The sequence below is a fragment of the Molothrus ater genome, chromosome 4 (genome assembly GCF_012460135.2).
Source record: "Molothrus ater isolate BHLD 08-10-18 breed brown headed cowbird chromosome 4, BPBGC_Mater_1.1, whole genome shotgun sequence".
Lineage (NCBI taxonomy): Eukaryota > Metazoa > Chordata > Aves > Passeriformes > Icteridae > Molothrus > Molothrus ater.
In genome coordinates, this window is record NC_050481.2 from 12053221 (window position 1) to 12076186 (window position 22966).

The 22966-nt window shown below is 45.0% G+C and overlaps 1 protein-coding gene across 2 annotated transcripts in view; it reads left to right on the forward strand.

Annotated features, from left to right (window-relative positions):
- Positions 1-22966, forward strand: part of LOC118686377 (ras association domain-containing protein 6-like) — a 59626-nt gene that overhangs the window by 29808 nt on the left and 6852 nt on the right. Inside the window, exon 4 of one of the 2 annotated variants that reach the window (XM_054514670.1) lies at positions 18995-19084. In XM_054514670.1, the coding sequence (XP_054370645.1) occupies positions 19014-19084 (71 nt within the window). In that variant the 5' untranslated portion in view covers positions 18995-19013. Of the gene's footprint in view, positions 1-18699; positions 19085-22966 lie in introns of those variants that run through there. The other variant, XM_036382581.1, reaches the window with a different exon arrangement.

Consider the following 22966-nt stretch of genomic DNA (forward strand, 5'->3'; position numbering starts at 1 on the left):
AAGATCCTTTCTCTGTATGTCTGACTCATGTCCCTGGACCTGATGTTTACCAGACCACCATCAGCCAAGATCTCAGCTGGCTTGGACAGTCACTGTTAGAACTCTAAGTGTGTTTATACCTTTAGCAATTCCTAAGGTGCGTTCTGAACTTGGAAAAGTTCTACTCTCCTTCTCCTATTCCCACCCTACCCTCTCTTCAGTATTGGGGCTCAGTGTTTGTTATTTCTGGGCTTGGATTATCTTTGCACTAAAGGCATATCCTCCTCTTCATTTGAGGAAAAGTATTTGTCATTTGGATTCAATGAAATGTGGAAATTACTCTTGTATGCCACTGTTTCCCCTACTTTCAGCACAGAGTTAATTTCCTTAGATGAAGGAATGTGATTAGAAGTCAGGAATTGACCCACTTTTATTTAGCATGAAGACCTGCATTGCTGTATGACACAGAACATCAGTGGTTGATACCAAACTCAGACAAATGAATATCTAATGTAGATCACGGATATACACCCGCAGCAGGCAGTTTGATTTTCCCCAGCACCTTTTTCCCAGAGGTCTGACAATACCTGTTTGTTAGGTCCAACCAGCTGAGGTATCCAATCCCAGCACAATTAATCAGGAAACTATCCACTATGAGCACAGGGCACGAAGCCGAATGTTTAATCACCCACAGAAAACCATATCCCTTCCCCATTCCTCTGAAGTGCAATAACCACCAGAGAGCTTGGAAACTGCTAGGAGTCATTATGGGCTTTGATGCCAGCCACTGTTTTATCATTTTCATTTCTGAAGTGGCATGTGTGACTGCATGCCAGCTGGCAGCCTTTCATAAGGTTCGTGCCACCAATCACACATATTCTTCAGAGGATGTTTTCGTATCTCCTGAAAAACCCCATTATTTCAGCAGCTTTAGAGGACAGAAACTCCTTGGCTGGTAAGATGTCCTCCAGAAGAGTTTCTCACAGACTGTCAGAGAGTAAATATGAAATTCATAACACCTAGGAGCAGTTCTTCTTGGTTAGACTTCATGCTTCATCTACTTTTTGGCTTATGTAAGGTTTTAAAGATTCTCTCCTGAGAAGGTTATCCCCATGTATTCTAGTTTTACTGTTCTACTTGAGCCGTTTGGCCAAGTTCTGTCCCACCAAATCCACTAAGACTCTCACAGCACATTGACACAGTGGCTCCAACTCTTCTCCTGCTGCACAGGAGCTTTATTGTTACTCTTGTAAAAATAGGTGGGTGCACCTTGGTTGCTGATTGCATGTGGAGTATGACAAGTGACAAAAGCCTGCATGAGCACAGCAGGCCTAGGAAGCTCCTACAGCTGGGACACAAAGAGTTTTCAGGCAATAGTGTCATAAACAGCAATTACCAGGCCTGTAGCAATGGTGGTGCATAATTATTGGTACATCAGGATTTGGTTTGCACTTTAGTGAGAGCTATGTGACAGTGGTTTTGATCAAAGAACAGTTACTTAACTAAAGTTTGAAAACAATTTCCTTCCAGCTTATGTTGCAAGATGAGCAGGATGTTCACTTGTTGGCTTGAACGTCACTGTTCACCTTTCGCACAAGTTCCTGAAGTACATTATAGAGGTATGGGAAATAGCTACAGATCACACTTCAGCTTGCAGTCCTCCTTATTATAAACTTCAAGTAATAAAGCTTCAGTTTCAAGGTACAGAATTGGACAGGAAGCAGAAAATTAGTTCTGGAGTATTTGTGCAGCCTCATTAATGTTTATGTTGTCCGCTTTCAAGATAGGCTCCATTTATTGACCTTCAAAACCCTGAAATGCACACTCAGAATGAAAAAGTTGCTGTATTCTTTGTTGCTCTGGTGTAAACAATCTTGCCATGATGGACAGTCAGATCCTATCAAATGCTCTCTGTCACAGTAAAATTTTTTATCATGCACTTTCTTGATTGGGTGTTTTGTGATCCCTGTTTACAAAGTTGTGTGTCATGGTCTGAACTCATCCCAGAGCACTCTGAAAGTAATCCTTGCAATCCTTTATAAGCCACTGCATGTCCTATCCTTTTCACAGCCTATTCCAAAAGGAAATGCCAAACATAATGGTAATCATTTACCAAAAGAAATTGCAGATGAAAAGCATGTGTTTGGGGCAGAAGGCATAAGAGCAAAGCAATTTGATTTTTAAACACATTTTTTGAGTACTTATGTGATTTTTTTGACAGTAGGAAACATAAGCCAAGTGGCAGAAGTTCAGACAACTAATTGCCTCCCTTCTGAAGATACCAAAAATCACATTTTATTCTTTAAGCAGAGCATTAAGGGAAATTATGTTACACATTGAGAGCTCCTTGGAGTCCTCCTTTATTTGCTTGTCTTTATTTCTTCTCTGAATCAAAGATAGTTCCCAATCTACATCTATTGTGCTGTTTTACTATGTTTTCAACAGATTAATCCAGAAAGGAATAGTGGTTCTCCTTAATATGCAGTCACAGTGGATTTTCAGTGGAGGACTTTTGGAACTGACTTTGAGACCTGGGAATAGGATGTGCTGAGATTTCTGGGGTGCTTGTCATTGTAGACAGATTTCCTTCATTTCAGGGCTGGTCATTTTTCTTTTAGTGTGATTCTTCTTCTTTTGAGGGGGTCCATTTTATAATCTGACTCTAGGACACCGGTGGTGAAATAACTGAGGAGGTGGTGCAAAAGCTGCACTGCAAAGGTGGAAAGAAGAGGCCAGGACTGAAAAAGAAATAAAAACGTCTGAGTGGCTTCCTCAAAACTGTGTGTCTCAGTGTAACAGCACAGCCTGGAAAATTATTTACTGTGATCCATTGTATGAAGCGCCAGAGACACTAGACACTGCATTAGCTGGGAGAAAATACCTGAAGGATTAGTGGCAATGGCTCTACAGCCCTTATGAACCAAGGCACCATGAATTTAAATTATACACCACAATGGAACTTCAAGGCATAGTGCCATTTTTATCACAGAACTAGCCTTACTAACATATAGGTCACTTCATTTCATGACAAGTTGAGTCACGTTTGCTCTTCCTGCTTGGAGCAGTGGGTGTAAATTAAAGAAGTGCCGGATATCTCTGACAGCATGCTGGATCCCTGAGCCTTAGCAGCAGCCAGTGAGGGTATGGAGCACTCAGTGCTGCTCAGGAAGCAGTCAGACCATACTGGGATGACTTGCAGTGCACATCTTCTATACCAGCTGGAGCACTGCAGCTGGAACATGGTGCTGCATGTGACTGTGATGGGACAGAGGGAGAACAAGCAGGCTGGAGGCACAGGAGCAGTTGTTGCCCAGGGGAATTGCAAAAGGCCACTACATTGCACCTTTGCTGCTTTTCAGGGTCTCATCCTCAAACCTCTGAGACAGGCATCACCCATTTCAAAGTGATTCATTGCTGGGACATCCAAAGGCCATTTTCATGTCATTCCTGTTCTTGGAGGCAGGAACTTGGTAATGAGTTCCAGCAAGACAATCAAATCCTCCCCACATCATGTTGCAATGTCCTGGTACTGCAGTGTCATCCTGGGAGCCCTGTGTGCGGCGTCACCTCTGCCCTGGTGGCACGCACACGAGGACAGTGCCATTTTGGAAGAGGTATGGTGGTCCCGCTCTCAGGAGAGCAGGGCACTATCCTGCCGGGAGCAGGAATTTTCCCTAAGGCTCAAGCCAAGGATATGAAATCACTTTGTGATGTGTCTGTTTTCTGGATGTGTGGAATGGGAGGCTAACTTAGCTCAGGCAAGTTAACAGGCGCTGGCCTTTCACGTTTAAAGCTGTACCATTGAATAAAAGGCCTGGTTTTCACATTTTTAATTACAGTTGAAGTCTTTGGGTATCTGGGAAAGCAATAATCAAGAGAACTTCAGTATTTTGCTTTCCAAGTGCACCTGTGAAAGGACACTGCAGTGGATGCAGTCCTTGCAATGTAATGTACTCCATGGACCCATTAGGAATTTTCAGCTTTAGGCAACTCTGTTGTGAAAGAAAATTATAAGGACTATCCAAGACAAATTCAGCAAATAAATTATATTTATTGCATGCACATGATTTGGAAGATGGATAGATTCAGAGAAAAGACAACCACGTTCCAAAAGTGTTAACCTGGAACTGCAGAGATTTCAGTGCAGCTCTTGGCTTTGGAGCAGAGGTTTGTGACTCTGGGATAGTTGATTAAGCCAGGATTTGCCAAGTCCTCATCAAAGATGAGACTGTCATCCTCAAAGGTACTGCCAGAGCAAATTAATTACGGCTGAAGATCAAAGTTTTATTTCTTTGTGCCTGACTTCTCCTCAACACAATTACATGGCTGCACAGATTGAAGGTGCTTGTCTACCAGGAGATGAATTTGAGTTGCTGAGGCTTTCAGAATAATTTCTAGAGGTTCAGAAAAAGAAACACTAAAATATACAGTATGGAGAAAAGTTAGTGGCCTTGAGAATTTCATGATTAGTATTTTAATATTTATATACATATATATGCATCTTAAAAAACAGGAGTAGAGGATTGCCATGGATAAGGAATTGGCACAATTCTCAAACACAAGTAGTACAGACCTCGGACAATGTAAGAGATACTGGGCTTTCTTTCTTTCAAAAGTAGGGATGGGAGTTACCAAGCATACTTGGAAGTATGGACTTAGAACACCTCTGAAAGAAACATCAACTTTATTCTGTATGTTTTGTGTGAAACAATACAAATCATGGGTACATAATCTTATCTTTAATGTTTCAGGCACTTTAACCCTTTGAAAAGAAATCATGTAAATCTGTGACTCAGAAATATAGTGTCTTGCTTTCTTTGTTTCTGCCTTATAATCTGCCTTATAATCCTTTGGGAAGGACTCAAGCAATATATTTCACCCTCAACACGTTTCATAAACAAATAAACTATCACAGGATAAAGGATTTAAGGTGGATTATCATTTCGTTCCACACCTCAGAGCCAGGAAATTCAGCCACCAGTGACACACTGGTTTCAACGCAGCCCATTTTGTTTTCCTGTAGTGCCTGTTACAGATACCACCTGAAAGCTGAACTTCCTGCTTGTAGCTGACACAGGTATCAATCCTTTAATGAAGGATTTGCATGATTTATTTCTCTTCTCTTCTGCATTATTTGTCCTAACACATTGTTGGGGATTGCAAGGGTCTTATTCACCCCACTGAAGTCACTGAGGTGATTTCCCTGTCCCACTTTCCTCTTCTGTAATCTGATAATTTTCCTCCCATCTCACATGCATTAACAAGATCCCTGAAATAAAAAACAATGCCAAGACTTCCTGTTGGCATGTGAGGCATTCCTTTCTTGTGGGCATCCTTCACCACTCTTTGGCTTCAAAGGTTTAATGGCTCTGTTTCAGAATGTTTGAAAGAGGTGAATATAATAAGCATCTGATCATTTAATATTTCACTTCAAAAGGTCCAGGATGAAGCGTTAGATGGCCAGACACCAGTACAAAGGGGATGCTATTGCAGGGTACCAACTGAGAATGTTGCTACTTGCAGCAGAACTGAACTCAGAGCATCCACTTGAAAGCATCTTTATGTGTTGTCTCCCCTGCTCTTACATGAATCACAATACTTAAATTTTTCCACATTTATTTTCAATTGATTTTACACCTTCAGTGAGAGAGCACCCAGAAAATACTACCAGCAGTCAGTGCTGAGGTTTGCAGCAAGTGAGCAAGTTCTGGCAGGTGGATATTGGGGCCCAGGAGGGACCAGCAGCTCCCTAAGGCACCAGGGGCCAAGCACCCAAACCCAGCAGGCTGGGCAGGCACCTCACTGGCCCTGCTCCTTCCCACAGAGCCTGAGCAAGATCTCAGCAGTTCTGGGTCCAACCAAGAGCCCACAGCAGCAGCAAAGTTCAGGGCAATGAGGCCAGTCCCAGGTGAAGCCAGAAACCCAAGTGACAGGGCAGGCACCCGGATCAGTGCCATCCACGGCCAGGAAAACTCGAAGCTGAGGCTGAGCCCAGCACAAGCACTCCTCCAACAAAGTTCAAACGCAGGAAAATTGCCAAAGCCCAAGCTTAAATGAGCCTCTGGGCCTGTGGGCAAAAGAGGATGCATGGAGAGGTCCCAGGACTTTGAAGGTAAATTGCTAGAGGAGTTTGACGGGTCATGAAAGGATTTAGCTGGAAATACTGAAGGAAGAAAAGACTCAATGGACTTTTGTCCTTCAACTTCCTTCAGCTACAGACTGCAAACAAGCTTCAGCTTGTGGTACCTTCTGTGACCTTTCTGCATGCCTGATTTTTTCCTAAGTCCTCTGACCATAAATAAAACTCAAATCTTAATCATTTCTGAAACAGCAAAGGTAAAATACAGAAGCTTTCCTTCAAGTTACAGCACACCAGAAACTCCTTTTCTGGATCTCCTGGCCTTCCATCTTTAAATGACAGCTGACTTTCAGACACATATCTCTGATTTTTATTTTTTTTAAATTGTCTTGAATACATGCCTCAATGGAAACCGGCCTCTACTACTTTCCTATGTGAGGTTCCTTGCTCAGTGAGAAACTGAACAACTTTAAATCACATGTGCTTGCTCTAGGCTGGATCTTCTGTTCCTTGGCAGTGGTGGCAGAAATTACCTAGTGTGCTTCCTGGTCCAGTTGTTGGCTGCAAATGCTTTTGGTTTTTCTGAAAGCCTGGATGTGGGGTGATTTTCAGAGTGAGCCTTCTCTTCTTTTTGTAAACCAGGTATATTTGAATCTGGGTTACTCAAAGTCGTGTCAGCATTTGGAAAAATCCTTGTCCATGGATTTCACTATTTTTTAGGTTTTTAATAATAATACTTCAGTCACTAATTGGGAAGTTTTAGACTAAATTTCTTCATGTTCCCAGGTGAGAGGTGTTACGTAACTGCAGCTCTTTACTATTAATAGCTACTGCACATTCTTACCCTGGGAAATTGCTTTTTCTACTCTAGCAAAAAAAGAATGAAGAAGTAGTTCCTCCTGACATCACACACAATGAGATTAAATGTTTTCCCATACATTTTGGTCTGGCTTTTATTTTGAACAAAGTACAGCACAATAGCAGGGCACATTGATAACCACCAGAAGGGTTGTCAGTGAAATGCATGAGACATGTATAAAAACACCCAAAATGAAATGGTTGCATCTTGTAAAGGCTTTGAACTGCATATTTAAAAGCTTTCTTATATATTTTCGGGTTCTGCTCCAACAGTGTCCAAACATGGACTTGAATTGTGTTCTTGAGGATTGCGTTTTCCAGAAATAGAACAAACTGATGCCCACATGACTTTCAGAAATGATGACAAAGAGATACTCATGTTTTATTTTATGAGAAGCAGATTAATTTCTGAAGCTACCCTGGAAGTAACCTGCAGCAGCAAGTCCCTGCGTGCACACACAAACCACCCAGGAAATAGCAAGCTGCTGACTGCCCAAGTGGGCCTTTTCTCTTGAAGACAAGTGCTGCATTGTGTTGTTAGTCTGTTTTGAGTTTTGTGGTCGTAACATTTTACTGTGTCAGTTTCAGACACATCAGCCTGAACCCAGAAATTGTCAGGTTATCCCGATGGGTCATAACTAGTCAGAAGCTTACAATATTTAACGAGGTGCCATTCAGCAGCCAATACAAACAGTGTCCAACAGACAGGCAGAGCAGCAGCTGGGATAAAAAGCAGTTCCCACACTTCCTGCAGGTGACCCAATGCTGGTACACCTCCCAATACCAGTATCTCAAACATTTTAGATCCAGTTGACAGGATCCCTATTTATGTGATTGCAGTGTTTGATGGGAGGAGACACTGTTTCCTGTCTAGGAACTCACAAATCTGCAAGCTAAAAGAAAGAATATTTTCCAGTTCACAAGGGCAGAAGCAGCATCTTACCCTTAGGACAGAACAGGCTACACTGGCCATGTCCATTTCTTGTTTTGTCCAGGACTCAGCACTTTTGGTGCAGATTTTTTCCTTTAATAGTATTTGGCTTTTCTAGGAATATTGGGATTTCTCTTTCAAGTGCTTCTTTAACACCTTGATCCAAGCAGGAGCCTGTAGTACTGTGTTGTCCAGGACCAGATTATCTTTCCTGTCATTGGCACACTGTCAAGTTTGTAACCAAAACTGAATCTTTCATGTCCCAGTATCATTGAGGATGGATTCCTTTTTTAAGTTCCACATCCACTCCTGCAGCCCCAGAGCCTATAGGGGCAGCCCTTGGCAGGGAAACCCTGGTGTGGGTGTTCAGCATGTGCCACGCAGCGTGCGGAGGGCAGCTGCACGTCCGTCTTTCTTTCTCTCTTCTGCCGCGGGTCACTGCATAAAGCGCAGCACAATAAAATGTAACAGCAGCGCTTCTTAGGGCGGGCTAGTTGGGAAGGCAAGTTGTCCCCGTGCGTGTTTGAGCGAGGAGGTGTACGACAGAGCTGAGAGGCAGTGGTATCCATCCTCGGAACACGCTGCTCCCGGGAGCACCGAGGTTCATCCTGCGGGCACAGCGGGAACGGTCCAGAGCCCCGGAGAGTTAGGCGGGTGAGCAGCACCCCCTCGTACCAGAGCTATCCACGCTCGGAGCACGCTGCTCCCAGAAGCACCAAGGCACATCCAGCGGGCGCAGGGGGACCGCTCCGCAGCGCGATCCGCGGGCGAGCAGCACCCCCTCGCGGCCGCGGCCGGGCACGGCACCGCGCCCCGCCGTGGTACAGGCAGTCCAATAGCAGAGCCAAAATCTGCCTGTCTGGCTGGACCCGGTCACGCACACCGAGTTCACGCCACCCGAGCTGTGTACGTACGAGAAGGTTTTGCCCTCACCTGGGAGCTACCACTGACATTTACTGCTCAATGCAGTTCGTGTTTCTGCAACAACTTAGGCATAACATTTCATGCCTGAAACTGTGTCCGTTCCTGCACTGGTTAGAACCTGTGCACTGTGCACAGACCTGGGCGAGTACAGCTTCCAGGTAACAGTCCTACAGACACTCTGCAGCTTTTTAGCTGACTGACCATCCTCTTGTTGGACATGGGCTCTGTCAGCCAGCATCCTGTGGTTTCCTGCGCACTTCTTAAAAGCTAGGGCAGCATCAACTCAGAGGCTGACTGCATTCCCAGTGCGTTCAGATTCTTCACTTGTAAGGACATGTGTACTGGCTAGGATCAAGGTTTTGCCCATGGGGCTGAGAATGACAGTTTCAGAGGGATCAAATTCCAAATTAGAAGACACACCCTCCAAAAACCTGCACAGGGAAGAATCTTTCCAGAATTTCAGCATCTCCCAAACAGCTATTGACATGTTTATATTGCCTTACACAGGCACAGGCAGAGCTCGTACTCCAAATCAGATAGTGGTTTGATACTCCACCACGTTCCATGGCCTTCTCATCTGGATTTGTTTTTCCAAAGCCCCTCTATGCCAGAAGGACATTCAGATGTCCTCGACAATCAAATGAAAGTTTAGCCTCCTTAATTCCCATAAAGCCTAGCATAGTTTGGTAAATGTGTGACCCAAGAATGAAAGAGGGTTTGGCCCTTCAAATTAGAGACTCTATTGTTTCCTCCAATGCTGCTGAAATGCCACCGCCTCTGCCCTGGAGGGGACATATAAATGCCACCATAAGCTCCAGGAGCCTAAGAATTTGGGCCTTGAATATCTGAATGAGAAGAAAAATGTGATCCATACAATCAGACACTTAGGAGAAGGATATCAATTTGATGCAGTAAGTATATAAATGAATTTATTCTTGGTGAAATGTGCTCAACAGCACAATGCTTCAAGGGGTTATTTGATACTGTAAGGGAAAAGCAGCATTATGGAAGGCCAGGAGTGACACAGAGCAGGCAACTGCAGTGTCTGCGGGGTGATTTCCAGTGAGAAGACTGAGCTGAGTCAAGGAGTGTCTGTGTCAGAGCATGAACTTGCTCAGAGAGGAGTCACAGTGGTCCCCTCAACACACCCAGCTCAGGGCAGGACCTCAGTGAGTCAGCCTGATCTGTTCTGCTTTGCACTTTCTCTTCCCCAGTGCCCTCTGGGCTCATGTTTTCAAGACCAAATTAATAAATAAGTGCCATGGATGCTTCTGAGTCATCTGCTCTACTGTCTGTATAGATCTCTAATGCACACATATTACATAGTTGTCTCCATGAACAATTTTTCTAATGCTTCAGAGCTGTTGCTTGCCAATATTCACCGCAGGGACATTTTCAGGTGTCAGATGTGGCTGGTTTCACAGCTTCCCAGCAGTCTGAGGTGTCAGTGGGAGGATTTGTGCTCAGCAGCACTCAGAGCTGTGTGCTCTGCAGAGATGTGAAGAATGCCCACAGAGCACAGGGGCTGCGAGGGCAGGAGCGTGGGCTGCTCAGGCACACTGCCACTGCTGCCATTGCCCAGTGGCACCAGCCTCTGATCCCCTGCTGCTCAGGCAGAGCTACAACAAGAGACAGCTGTTTCTCACCCTTTTATTGCACTAATTGGTACAAATTTAAGGATTACTGATGCTTATTTCAGCGTGTTTTGCTGCAGGGACAAACTGTCCTCTTGTCTGTACAGGAGAAGCTTTGATGTGTAACACCTTTCACATTGAAAATGCATATTTATACCTCATCTGAATGGAAGTATCAGGAAAAATGACAGGCTGTTTTGGAAGGATGTCCCAGCTGTAGCAGGTGAGTCTGCCCTTCCAGGAATGATGGTAACAATTTCAGTTCAGGATTAAGATCTGAATTCCCCAGAAGTCTAGGAAGTGACTGCTCAATTGAGGGGAGCTCTGGACAGACATTTTTAAAAGAAATAAAAAATAGAAGACAGTCCATATCATGACTCACCTGCCTTAAGGAAAAATTGAAGAAAAGTCATTGTAAATGGGAAAAGGGAGCCAGGGGATACAGTCCTATGGCCTCAACTGGTCAGAGGAGTCACTGAGCATAAAAGGATCCAGTAATGCATTGGTGGGTGGCTGTTTTGTGGGGATTGGGAGGGTGTTGATAGCAGTCGTCAAAATAAGGGAGACCAAGGGTTTTGTATTTTGAAGACAGAAAAATCCATATATATAGCATGACCTACAGAAAAAGAAAATGGACAAATTATGTTTTATGGACTTAAGAAAAATGCACATCTGAAAACCTTGATTGTGGCCAAGTCACAGTTTTTAAGGGCTGTGCAAGGTGGCTGGGTGTGATATGGTGATTTTACTCCTGCCTGAGCTCTAGTGGGAGTGACAAGCTGTATTACTGTAGCTCTTTGGGACAGGACAGTCCCCTCTGGGTCTGCCCTCTAGGATATTTTGTAGCTCCAGGCAGTAAAAATCTGGGTGTACCTCTATGAAGTCCTGTACTATTAAATGGGTGACTTCATGGGTGTGGGTAGGCAGTGACAGCCACGAGGCATGACTAAAGGTGCTGCAGGTGCTTAGGTCAGACCTGCCCATCCAGCAGTGCCTCATGAGGATAATAACAGTGACACCTGCAAGCTGCTCTCCATGCAGGCAAAGGTCAGTGTTTGGTAAGCTTCAGCTCTTGATGTGATATTTAAAAACATAGACTTTAGTAGGTGTGCTGCTGCCAGTTTCAGCTCTGCTTCTTTTCTGTTCGTTAAAAGCTCATGGCCCTCAAATCCACCAAATGGTGTGTGTGAGGAATTATGGCCTATGGCAGAGCACAAGCCTTTGTGTGATTTTAATTTCTGTGATATATTTCAGTATCTGAGCTAGTATCTGTTACCTACTTTCTGCTTTCTGTGCTTATCAATTGTGGCTCCAGAACATGTCCTGGCACACAAGTACTGCTGTTGGCACTTGGTTCTGATGACAGAAAATAATCTTGCTAAGGAGTGGGAGGCCCTCTGTAGCCTAAATTCAGGTTTTAATTCCTTGATTTGTTCCTATGATCATGCCACCCCTCTGGTAGCATTTGTAATGAGAATGAAAGGATTGATCACTTGTTTTTTGAGTTAAATTCATGTCTTTTCAGATGAGGCTCTCCTTTTGCATTAGAGTAGGTAGCTCAGAAAATCCTGGAAGAATTTTCTGTGCTTGAAGCTAATGAATTGTGTAGAAAGAGGTGTTTGCAAACAGGATTAGGGATTTTCCTTCTCACTGTGAAACAAAGGAATACTTTGTGCTTATCAAAGTCCTTCCACTGAAGTGCAGCACGTGTGTGTGATGCTGCCATGGCAGCCTGCTTATTGTGATTTGCTACTACAAAAATAGAACAGAAATCTCTGTTTTTCCTGTTAGAGGTTCTCTTCTATCTTCAGCAGTGTGTTGATGGTTGGACGCCAAGTCATGAAGTAGCTCAACTCCAACTTCCAATTACTTATTAACCTAAAATAACTTAGTTATTAATCATGCAAGGAGCAGAAGTTTAACAAAGTCTGTAAAGACTCCAGGATTATGACATTCCCTGCCTGCTCTAAAGAAATTATTGTTACCCTTTCACTCAAGAGGTGAAACAGTATTACCAAGCTGTGACTTGTTCATAGATTTTCAGGGAATGCAAACCATGCTGATTATGAAAGACGAAAAAATAATTGTCTCTGTGCATTGATGATTGAATTTCTATGAAAGGGACCAAAGCCTTCTGTTTCTTGGAGGTGACAGTAAAGTAGTTCCTGCTCTGTGGCCCTGAGGACTTGTTTCCCCTCCCCATACCTGCTCCCAGCCTGCACTGACCAGTCCTTCCCAAGTATTCACCAGGTAATTTTGTGTGACTCAGATGAGGTCAGAACTTGCCCAGTGGTAGGAAGAGTTCAAGGGTGAGAGAGAGCTAGAAACAAGGCAGAGCCACGTTGCCCAGGCCAAGGTAAGGACCAACACACCTGGTGTTACTGGAAATGGGAACCGCAGTTTTTTATTACAATTAGAGGTTTCTTTGCTTTATAGTATTAGTTTCTTACTGAGACATCTTTGCATGAATCTAAGTACTTTAAGCATTGGGTTTTCAAAACTTGGCTATAAACTTACAAAAAAAAAAGGAAAAAGAAAAAAGCTATCCCTAGAAACCTGAGGTTTTGTTTGCTTTTTAAGTTGAAAAGTTTGGGGTCAGGATGAAGCCTGATTTATCCTTGGGGGAAGGGGAGGGTTAACATCACATTTTGCTGTTGTAAGCCAATTGTCTGGTCTTCCATCATAAAAATACCCAGGTACCTCCTGGTGCCCAACAGCTTCACAGTGTGAGTGTCCAGCAGGGTGTCAGACTTGTCAAAAACAGGTATTTGACATTATCTTGGGTTAGAGACTTGAAGGAGTTAGGCTGCTATTGCTCTCTGCTCCAGCTCTCTGATCCCAGAGCATCAGGCAGCACACTCAAGTACCTGAAGCTGGGAAAGGAAAAACCAAACCTTTGGTTTTACAGCAGTTGGGAAACTGTGTGTGTTTGTGCTAAACTGTCCCATTTGAGATGGAGCAGCTCCAGAGACTGAGCTTGGCACAAAGCTGCAAGCCCCAGCACAGAGCTTCTATGCTCTTGTGAACTGAGTTAAAAAACCTTGTGTGCTGCCTCCCTCCTGTTTTCAGTGATTCTCAATGTTGTAAATAGCAATTAAATCCTTGTGTCAATATTTTCAAGGTGCAAAGCCAGAAACTGCAGCACAAACTTTAATCCCAAACACCAGGATTGCTGTGGTGTGTGTTTGGCAGTGTGTCCGTCTCTGGACAGAAGTATGCCACAGGACAGGATGCGATCAGGAATCAAACATTTCAGTATTTGAGTCTGGTCTGCCTCTCCCTAACATCAAATTATATAAAGCAAAAGGAACTTGGTATGAATCAGTGCAATAAGATGGGTGTGAAGACAAAGTCAGGTCTGGCGGTTTTCATGCTCCTCTCTGTGGCCCAGTAACTTCTGCTTTTGGGGTTGATCTGGTGAGTGAATTATTTGCTAGAAACAGATGGGCAAACAGTAGGAATGGTGAAGGTGTGTCTTGGTTCAATACTTTTTTCTAGCTTAAGCATCTGCTTATGCAATTTACTGCTGAGCAATTAAAGTAAGAGGCCATGCCTTCCTTCTTACAGATGCAGCTCTTCCCCAGTAATGTTCATAAAGGTATTACACAGTTCAGCAAAAAGAACTGTGTGGGGTTAAGGGATCAAGCTGTGCTGTCACAATTTGTCATAACGTTCTAAATCTGTGTATCTACACTGGGGCATGATCTGATGGGTTGTACCAGTTATTCCCCCAAACACTGAGGATGGGCATGTATGTACCTGAGGGAAAGCCTGCTTTATCCGATGGATTAGGAAACAGAAGAAGCCTAACAAGTGCTTTGGGCACAGGATGTTTCACGGCGTGTCACCAGACGATTCCAAGGAGCCGGCAGGTTGCCTCCCTTGGTCAAGTTAGTGATTAAAGCGTTAACCGGAGCCTCCTGGAGGTGGAACCGTGACTAAGGGCGGGCTCCTGTCAGCGCTTGGAGAAAGTGGTAGGTAAATATTCCCGACGTGCACCGAGGTGCGGGGAGTGTCCTGGACTTCCAGCATTCCCAGTTTGTTAAGCAAAACAATAATTACCAGCCCGGTGGGTCCCGAGCAGCAGCAGCGGAGGCGGCTGTCCGCGCTGGCCATGCTGCCATGCCCCTTTCGCGGCTCAAGGAAAGGCGTGTGAGACTCCTGCTGCGCTTCTCCTGCTCGGATCGCCCGGCCAGGTGAGTGCCAAGGGCGGCTAGGGCAGTTCTGCTGCGCTCTCGGGGGAAGCGAGGTGTGCTTGCAGCCACCCGAACTCTGGGCACACTCCTCTGGGGCATGGGGGTGCCGGGGGAAGGAGAAATGCCCGACAGGAGTTCCCAAAGGCTGTGTGAGAGCCAGCTGAGGCTGGGCGGGCGGTCACAGGTAGTGCCGCTCCTCCTGTGCCCGCGGCCAGGAGCCCGCCGTGCCCTTCATTCGCTCCGGGAGTGACCGGGGAGCGACGCCGGTGACCTTGTGCGCTCTTTTCGGCGGCTGGAAACGGCCCGTGCCGCTCGGGTGCGGGCACAAAATAGCTTCTCCTAAAATGGGGGAACACAGTGTTTGAAGGGGATGTGTGCGAGCCCCGCTCTGGCAATGCCCGAGGGGAGGGAGCGTGTGCGCGTCCTGCGGTGTGCCTGGGAAAGTTATGGGGCCATATTCACATAATCCAATTTACTGCTGGTTTTGTCAAATCCCATTCCGAGCCTGCCTAAGCAGAGGGCTTATGCTGTGATTTGTACTCAAGGAGTGCCCTTAATGCTCTGTACTGAACAGCTAATTATTAAAATAAGGTGTGAAGAAATCTGAAAGCCCGAGAAAAAAAACAAAGCCCCCTTTTTTTAGTGGGGAAAACATTGTTGCTCAGAATAAGTACTTTTTAAAAATTACCACCTTTTTCTTTGGTGGTAGGGACATCTAACGTAAACAAAAAGAACAAAAAAGGTGAACGTGAAGTCCCACAACTAGTGTATGTGACTGGTAAAATTATTCTGCTGATACTGAGTTTATCTATTGGAACAAATCTTAAATTCATCTTTATAGAAACCAATCAGGATCGAAAAATTTGCTAAATACCAGCCACTTGTGAGTTTAGAAGATGACTCAGCTGGACATGGTGTTCTGCCTATGTACAAAATATTCTATGTGCGTGTAGTGGATAGCTGAGTTAACAGGCAGCTGAGCCTCGTGGTTTCTGTCAAAGAAATGGAAGAGGTTCGCCCTATCCTGACTTCCTGTGGGTTTGGAAGAGCTTTGGGGAGCGCTGGGTTAAAATACCTAGGGATCTTTGCTGAGCTTTGGGGTTTCAGTTTCTCTAGCAGGGGCAGAGGCTCTGCACAGTGCAATGCACTCTGCGGGCCCTGTCTTCAGATATGGATGCACCAGAAAGCACATCCAGGCTCTTCCACAAACTGAGCTGCTGCCTTGCTGTCCTGCTTGGCTCAGTTCTGGATCCTGGGTGTCCCTCTCCTTCCTGTCCTCCTCTGCTGCTGCCTTTTTTTATCCTTGTCTAAAAATCTGTGAAGCCATTTGCTCTTAACTTCTGCTTTGTCATTCCTGCACTCTACTGTCCCTGGTCTGTCCCCTTAAGTAAATGACTTAAATATCACTGTATTGAATAAAAGGGAGTAAGTCCTCTTATCTGCCTCTGCACGGACACCTGGACTTTTTCTTTGGGGGGGAAAAAACCCATTTCAGGTAAGATATGAAACTTACAGGCAAGTACAGCTCATTACCTTTGTGAGATTTGTCTTGTGCCCTGATGTGCTGATGCTCTTGCAGCTTTGAAATGTGCACTGGTCTGTTTTCCCTTTGCTTTTCCTAGACTCCTCCAATAGTTGCAGTCCTCTTCAAGAGATGCTCAGTTTGCAGCTCCCCCAGTTTTCATGTCCTCCTGACTTTCCCTTTGCTTTCCTTTCTTTCCTTCACTACATATTTCAGGCTTCAGTCAGTCTTCCTCCAAGCATTAGGTTTCTACTTGGCTAAGTCTCAGGCCAGCAGTTTAGTCCAGCCAAGATCCCACTTTCCTAACCTACCTGAGGAAATTCTACCCTTCTAATCCAGTTTAACATAATGGTAAAGACACCTGTGTGATACCAAGTAAGTCAAGTGATGGCTTTGGATAAATGGCACAGGCAGATATGGCTGGAGTGGCTGGAAAATCAGCATGGTTTGGTTAGTTCAAATCAAAGGGAGCAGTGGAAAAGGCATTTCACTTCTGTTTGCTTCCTCAAAAGGACTGCAGGGAAGTGGCATGGAAAGCAGCAGGATAGCAGGAGGTGATGGGAAATGTCCCAGCTTTGTGGGTTTAGGGAGTGCCAGTGCAAACATCCTGGCATCTGTCGTGTCACGTACTGATGCTGGGGAAGGCACTGCGCCATGGCAGCCCACAGGTTTGGGTCTTGGCTAAAAATAAGCCAGAATGTGCCCATGGGAAGGGTCCAGGGAGAGGAGGTTCACCTCTGCAGTGAGCTGGTGCTGTGGAAGTGTTTGGTGCAAGGCTGATAAGCACAGCAAGTCACATAACTGAGGAGAACAGTGAGAGTTGTGCTTCTCCCCCAGCAACAGCAGAGAAGGCTCTGTCCTGGATATTGCAGCTGTGAGGGAGAGAAAGGCTTTGGTGAAGAATTGTCCCCATCACTACCCACTCTTCCAGTTAGCTTTATTTTCAGCATTTTAATGGCACCTGGCTGATTTAAAATCTGTTTGGGGTGCTTAAGGCAAATAATTTAATAGGCAAATAATTTACTAGCCATCCAGTGCGTAGCAAAACACAGTGTTCATCTCTCTTGTGTATGTGTGTAAAGGTCACTTCTCTCTATGTGCAGAGATCAGCTTTTTCCTTCAGATGAATCATTTTAAGGCCAAACAGTGTAGAAAAGAGTGCAGCTACAAGCAGTGAAGCAGTGCTGGAGCTCTCCAGTGTCACTGCTCTACAGTTAATAGAGGTGACTTGGCCATCCACTACTCTTAACATGTTGTTTCCTGACGAGTGCCAGGAAGCTGAGGTGTACATTCAGTTATTCAGGTGCCAAAGTACATAAACTCCTCTGCATCCTGTAAAAAAGTCTTGAAATTACACTGACACAGGCAGCTGCTTCACTTAGAGGTCTTTGGTAAATCCCATAAAATCAGATTTCAAGGTGTGGCCAGTGGTTACTGAAGTCATTTCGGAGGAAAAACCCAAGCAGTGGTATACAGCAGTGTATTCCTCACACACAAACTCATGTCTGTACAGAAGTTCCTGGGCTTTTTTGGCTTGCAGGTATGTTTTTGTCTTGATGGATGTCACCCAAAGGACAAAGGGACTGCTCCTCCTTTCAGTGAGCTCCTGACAAAGCACTGCTATAAACACCAGCTGCTCAGGTAAAGCTCATTTTGGTAGTGCACCCTGGTTTTAGGGGTTATGAAATTACTTCCTATATATTTTGTAGGGTGAAGGTCATGTGTTTTATATGCAAAACTTCTCACTTGTCCACATATGTTGTTTTTTAGAAACTATTTATCTATGATTTTGGAAAATAGGTGGCATCTAAAAAAGCAGCTCAGTAGTGCAGTACACAGAGGTGAGGTGTTTACTCTTCGCCCAGTCATGATCTGTTCAAGGTTGAATGTTCCCTAAATCCGTTTTTGGAAGGCTGCTTGTCATGGGGACTATAGACAATCTACCACTTTTCAGACATCTTTGACCAGGCCCTATCCATTGCAGTCTGAAATCAGATTCAAGTCAATCCCCTGGCATAAGGGACAATGGACATCGAGTGCTGTGAGTCAAATTCCTTTGTCATCATACCCAAATGAGAGAAATGGAAGTGGAATGATGAATTTCCAGTGCAGTCTTTGGAGGTGTTACTGCTTTTCATGGGATTCTCTGAGGTTTTTTTCCCCAGCCATGTGTGATGCCACTTGTTCAGTTAACTCCTCAGTCTTCCTTTTATCCTAGTACCTGAGGGTGAAGGAAAGAGCCTAGACTCCATAATTAAGTTTATTGAGGAATGCATTGTTGAAGTCTCATGGCTCTGGCTCGTTGCCTGCATAACAGGCTTGAATCCCAGTGTGGAAACCTGTAAATTGTACTGCTACCTCCCTGAAATGACTGTCTTGTTCTCTCTTTGCTTTCTTTGTGTGCTGCAGGACACTGCTAACCATCACCACTCCTTCCCTTGCCTAGTTTTAGGAATCTGGATGGGGTGGTTGTCAGAGTCACAGTGTGTTTTGCTGTCCCTGGGTCATGCTCTGTCCATAGTAGACACATGGATCCTGGCCAGTATCTCAGACTGCTAACAACTCAAGCATAATCCTGGAGTTGAACAAATCCTAAAACTGCTTGAGAAAGTCCTGGTAGATGTAGTGCTTGGGATTTAAGGTGCTGTTATAAACTTGATGGGAATGGCTTATGGCTTTTTTTACTAGGAGTGGGAAATACTTGGGTATTAAGGCTAAGTATGAAGTAGTCAAAATATGATGTAGTGAGCCCTCAGCTTGATTGTCCCAGCCTGTGTCACTTAGCCAAGTAAAGCTTTGTGCTTGATTACTATTCCATCTTTTGTAGTAGCAGTAGTGGATGTATTTACTTTTTTTTCCCCTTTTGATTAGATTCATCTCTTCTGAGTAAATGAAGAAAGTGACTATGAAGGCACAGCATCTGCCTTCTGTTTTCATCAATGAAGAGAAGTTCATAACCAGGTAAATTATTAAAGCCCTGAATATTTAATGAGTTTGCTGCTTTCTTTCAAGTGATTCCACATGTATTCCTTGACAGGGGATCCTGTAGACAGCTGAGTCTGTAGCCACAGCAATCCCTACCACTTAGCTTAAGCTGTCTACAGAGCAGAGCTGGCCTTCACATGGAATCAAAAGAACAGAGCATTAAGCCTTAGAGTCTGTGGGATTTGTTCCTTAAGGAGAGCAGCCCTTCTAGAGGATTCTGAAATAAAATTACAAGTTAGGGAAGAAGGCCTTCTTGTCCTGGAGATCTGTTGGAATTGACCCTAAGTTCCAGAGTTGAGCTCAGCTTGTCTGCAGCCTGGGGTTTGGCAGCCCTGGATGGCAGGGTGTCTGTGCAGAAAGACTTTTAGGCTGCTAGCTCTCTGCTGTGGTCAGAGGAAGTGTCTCTTTCACCTACTTGTAGAAAAAGCTCAGAATTGCAGCCTAACTGTCATTTGTGGGATGCTTTTCCACAGTTCAGTCTCCCTGGGAGGAATTTTTCCTACTGCTGCCCCAAACTCTGAGCCACCTGGCCTTTAGCTCCATCCCCTTTCTTAGGGAATTGTTTTTGTCTGGTGACAAGAGTGCAGGAGCTGGAAGGAGCCTCTCTTCTCTCTTCTCTCTTCATTTCCATGGCTCTTAGTCCTCCCATGGGAAAGAAACTGCCTGTGGACTCAGCCAGGGATGGGTCTGCAATGGAATTTATTGTGCTGCAGGAGAGATTTGTTCTGACTCCTGATGCTTTCCTGTGTGGCCTAGGCAATGCTGGTTTCTCCCTTTCCAAGGAAGGCTGTCAGGGCTTTGCCCAGGGCACACAGGCAGCAGATGCATCATTCCCTTTCTCTTCAAGAGTTGTTCCCTTTATGCTGCTGTTAATTTGGGATGCAGTGCTTTTGTGTCAGAGGTAATTCATGTGTGTGAACTTGGCATGCAGAAGCCTTTGGAAATGTACCAGGTGAACCAGAGTCTCTGGGGCTTTATTCCTCTATGTACTTGCCTGTTCATGTGGTGAAATGTGCATCCCAGTTGAGACCTTTCTGCATGACAGCCATGGTTTAAATTTTCTTCACCTTGCATCAAGGGAAATAAGTGTTTCAAGAACAACTGACATTCCATATGCACTCAGGCTTGCTTCCAATGCAATTTCCAGACTGTCATCCCTCATCTCTACCTTGAATCTGCTGTTACACTGCTTCTCTTCCAGTTCTATCCTGCAATCTTGCTGATGGGGCAAGCTTGCTGTTTGAGAATTGCACAATGGCTGGATCAAAAGGCTGACCAAAGGTTGTGGGATGATTTGGCTGGCTGAACTGCTGCCTCTCCAGCAAAACTGCCATAAATATTCAGGGATTGTGTGTAGGGCTTGGGCAGGAGAGAGCACAGGTGAGCTGTCCTGGGTTGGTGTTTCCAGAGAGCAGCCTGGGCTCTGTTGTGGTTCACCACTGGGGCACCTGACCTTGCAGCTCCTTTGTATCCTGCTTTTGCTACTGGATAAAGTGGTGAATCTGCAGAGCATGTTATGTTTTTGGGCTGAGTTGTTCTGCCAGTTACTTGGCTTTGGTTTCTGTTAATGGCTGTGTTTGGCTGTTGTCACAACAGCTGCTGATTTTCCAGACACCAAACTCAGCAGAGATGGCATCTGTCTCTAGTTTAGAGCAGGAGGAAGATGTGTTAGAGTAAGGCCACTCCTGGAACTAGGCTGGTGCACGTATTCCCTTCTGGGGCAAAAAGAAGGAAAATGGTTTTTTTTCTCTTATGTTTCTACTACAAAGGACAAACAAGTCAGAGTGAGCTGCTGGTAATCTCTCCCTCAGGGCTTTTCTAATTGCTTGTGTGGTTTGTCACTGTTGGTTGCACTAATGCAAGGCTGAAACCTGAAAGATCTACTTATGCAAACTTCTGAGGAAGGTAATGGCAAGTTTTTCTAGACAAGGCAAGAAACTCTGTGGAAATCTTGAGGGCTTGGTCTGAGAAACAGAATCTGCTTCAGAGATGACCCTTACCAGACCACTAACTGCTGTTAGTCTATGATTTTATTTGCCTTTGCAGTCAACATAGACTAAGAGTAATAGGTGAGTCTCAGAGTGTGCCCCAAGTCCTTAAGTATTTCTAATCCATCTTCAGGAAGCTCACCTTCCCAACTTCCTACTTGGAAAAAACCTGTGAGATAACAGCTGTCAATAAAGTGATTGCCAAATGCTGTGAAGTGCAGAGACTTGAGTTTGAAGCACCTCTGGAGCAGGATCAGCAGGTCTGTCACAACATCTGTCAGACAGAACTGCAGATCTATCTCCTACTTGCCTGGTAATCCTGAGCTGCATCTGGAGCTTGCCTGTGTACGAGGCCAAGGCGTGCTTCATCTTGCTTGTCTGTAGCCAGTTCTGTGATCAGAGCTGGGCTTGCTTCTGATTCACATCCAAACCTCCTTGCATTCCCTTTTGGTGGGATGGCCTGAATGTGGTCCCTCACAGAGACACAAAGAACCTGGAATGAGCTGTCTCAACCCAGTGCAAGGAAGGGCTTTTGCCACCTCAGTATTCTGAGGATTAAAGAACAAAGTAAGTTAATGTTGAGAATCCTTGTTTAGAATCCAGTTGATAAAGCTAGTTAAAAATATTTTTTGTGTGTGGGATTGCAATAATGTAAAATAAATAATTTACATCCACAGAATTAGCAGGGAATGCAATGAACCCTGAGTTTAGTGCTGCAGCCCCTGTCCTCATGTTACCTGCTAGGTAAAAGCCCAGTTGATCTCTTCCCTTCTCACCATGGGAAAAGGCTCTCTGAAGCAACAGGACACTGTCCTGTTTATTAAGTGGAGAGAGAGGGATAGGTGTGCCAGGGAAAGCTCTCCATGTTCATCTCTGCACGGCCCTCTCCGCCAGGCACAGCCTGGATGTGTACCTGCCCCCCTGGCTGTCCCTGGTTCCTCTCTGGTGTGTGCACACCTGGGCCCAGGGGAAAGCCACATTCCTGGGGCCTGTCCCCATGCTGGGCTGCCAGTTCTCTGAGGCACTTCTTCATTTTAAACTGGTGGAGGAGTTGTAATAGTATTTCTGAAGGTACATGAGTTGTGAACAGCTCCAGCAGCTCTCTGAGGAATGTGTGCTGCAGAGTTTGCAGGTGCTGTGTGTTCCACCTGTGGGCCTGCTGTTCCAACAGCTCCCACAACATGGAAATAACAGGCAGTATTTGGAAACAAACTCAGTGTCCTCACACCTCACTGCGAGGCAGGACATGAAACCATTGTAGTCCTTAGTCCACAAGGAAGGATTTGTACACTTCCATGCAGTTGTTCCCCATGGTTAACCACCTCTGCTGCTGGGAATTGCTTGCTTGAATTACAGTCTGAGCCATCTTTAAATGGTGTGGGGAACAGTGTTTCATTCTCATGGCCTCTAAATGCATTTCAATAATTCTGTCATTGCTCAGCCCTCCATAGCCTGAGCTGCAGCTGGCTTTGTCTCCGTGGCTCCTCGTTCTTGGCAGAGGTTCTCCTCATCTCCTTCCTTTCTCCTCTCAGCAAAGACATGGTGCAAAGCTGTTTTGTTTCAGGCAGAGGGAAATAGAAATGTTAGACATCCTGCAGATGTTTGGAGACAGGAAAAGTATCTGCAGCAATATGAGGACTAAATGGAAGCCAGCATGCAGGGAAAACCAAGTGCAGCCTAGTTAAAGCAACCTGCAGCACTGGTGCATGTGGATGTTGTTCTGTTTGCTTCCCCCTCATGACTGCTACAGAGGTGCAAAGTACGAGCTATGCTGGGGCAGTGTTATTAACATCATGTGAGGCTGACTAATTAATTTCCTCTGGGTCTTTAAAGGAGCAACTTATGAGCAACCCAGTAGCCTGGCAAAACT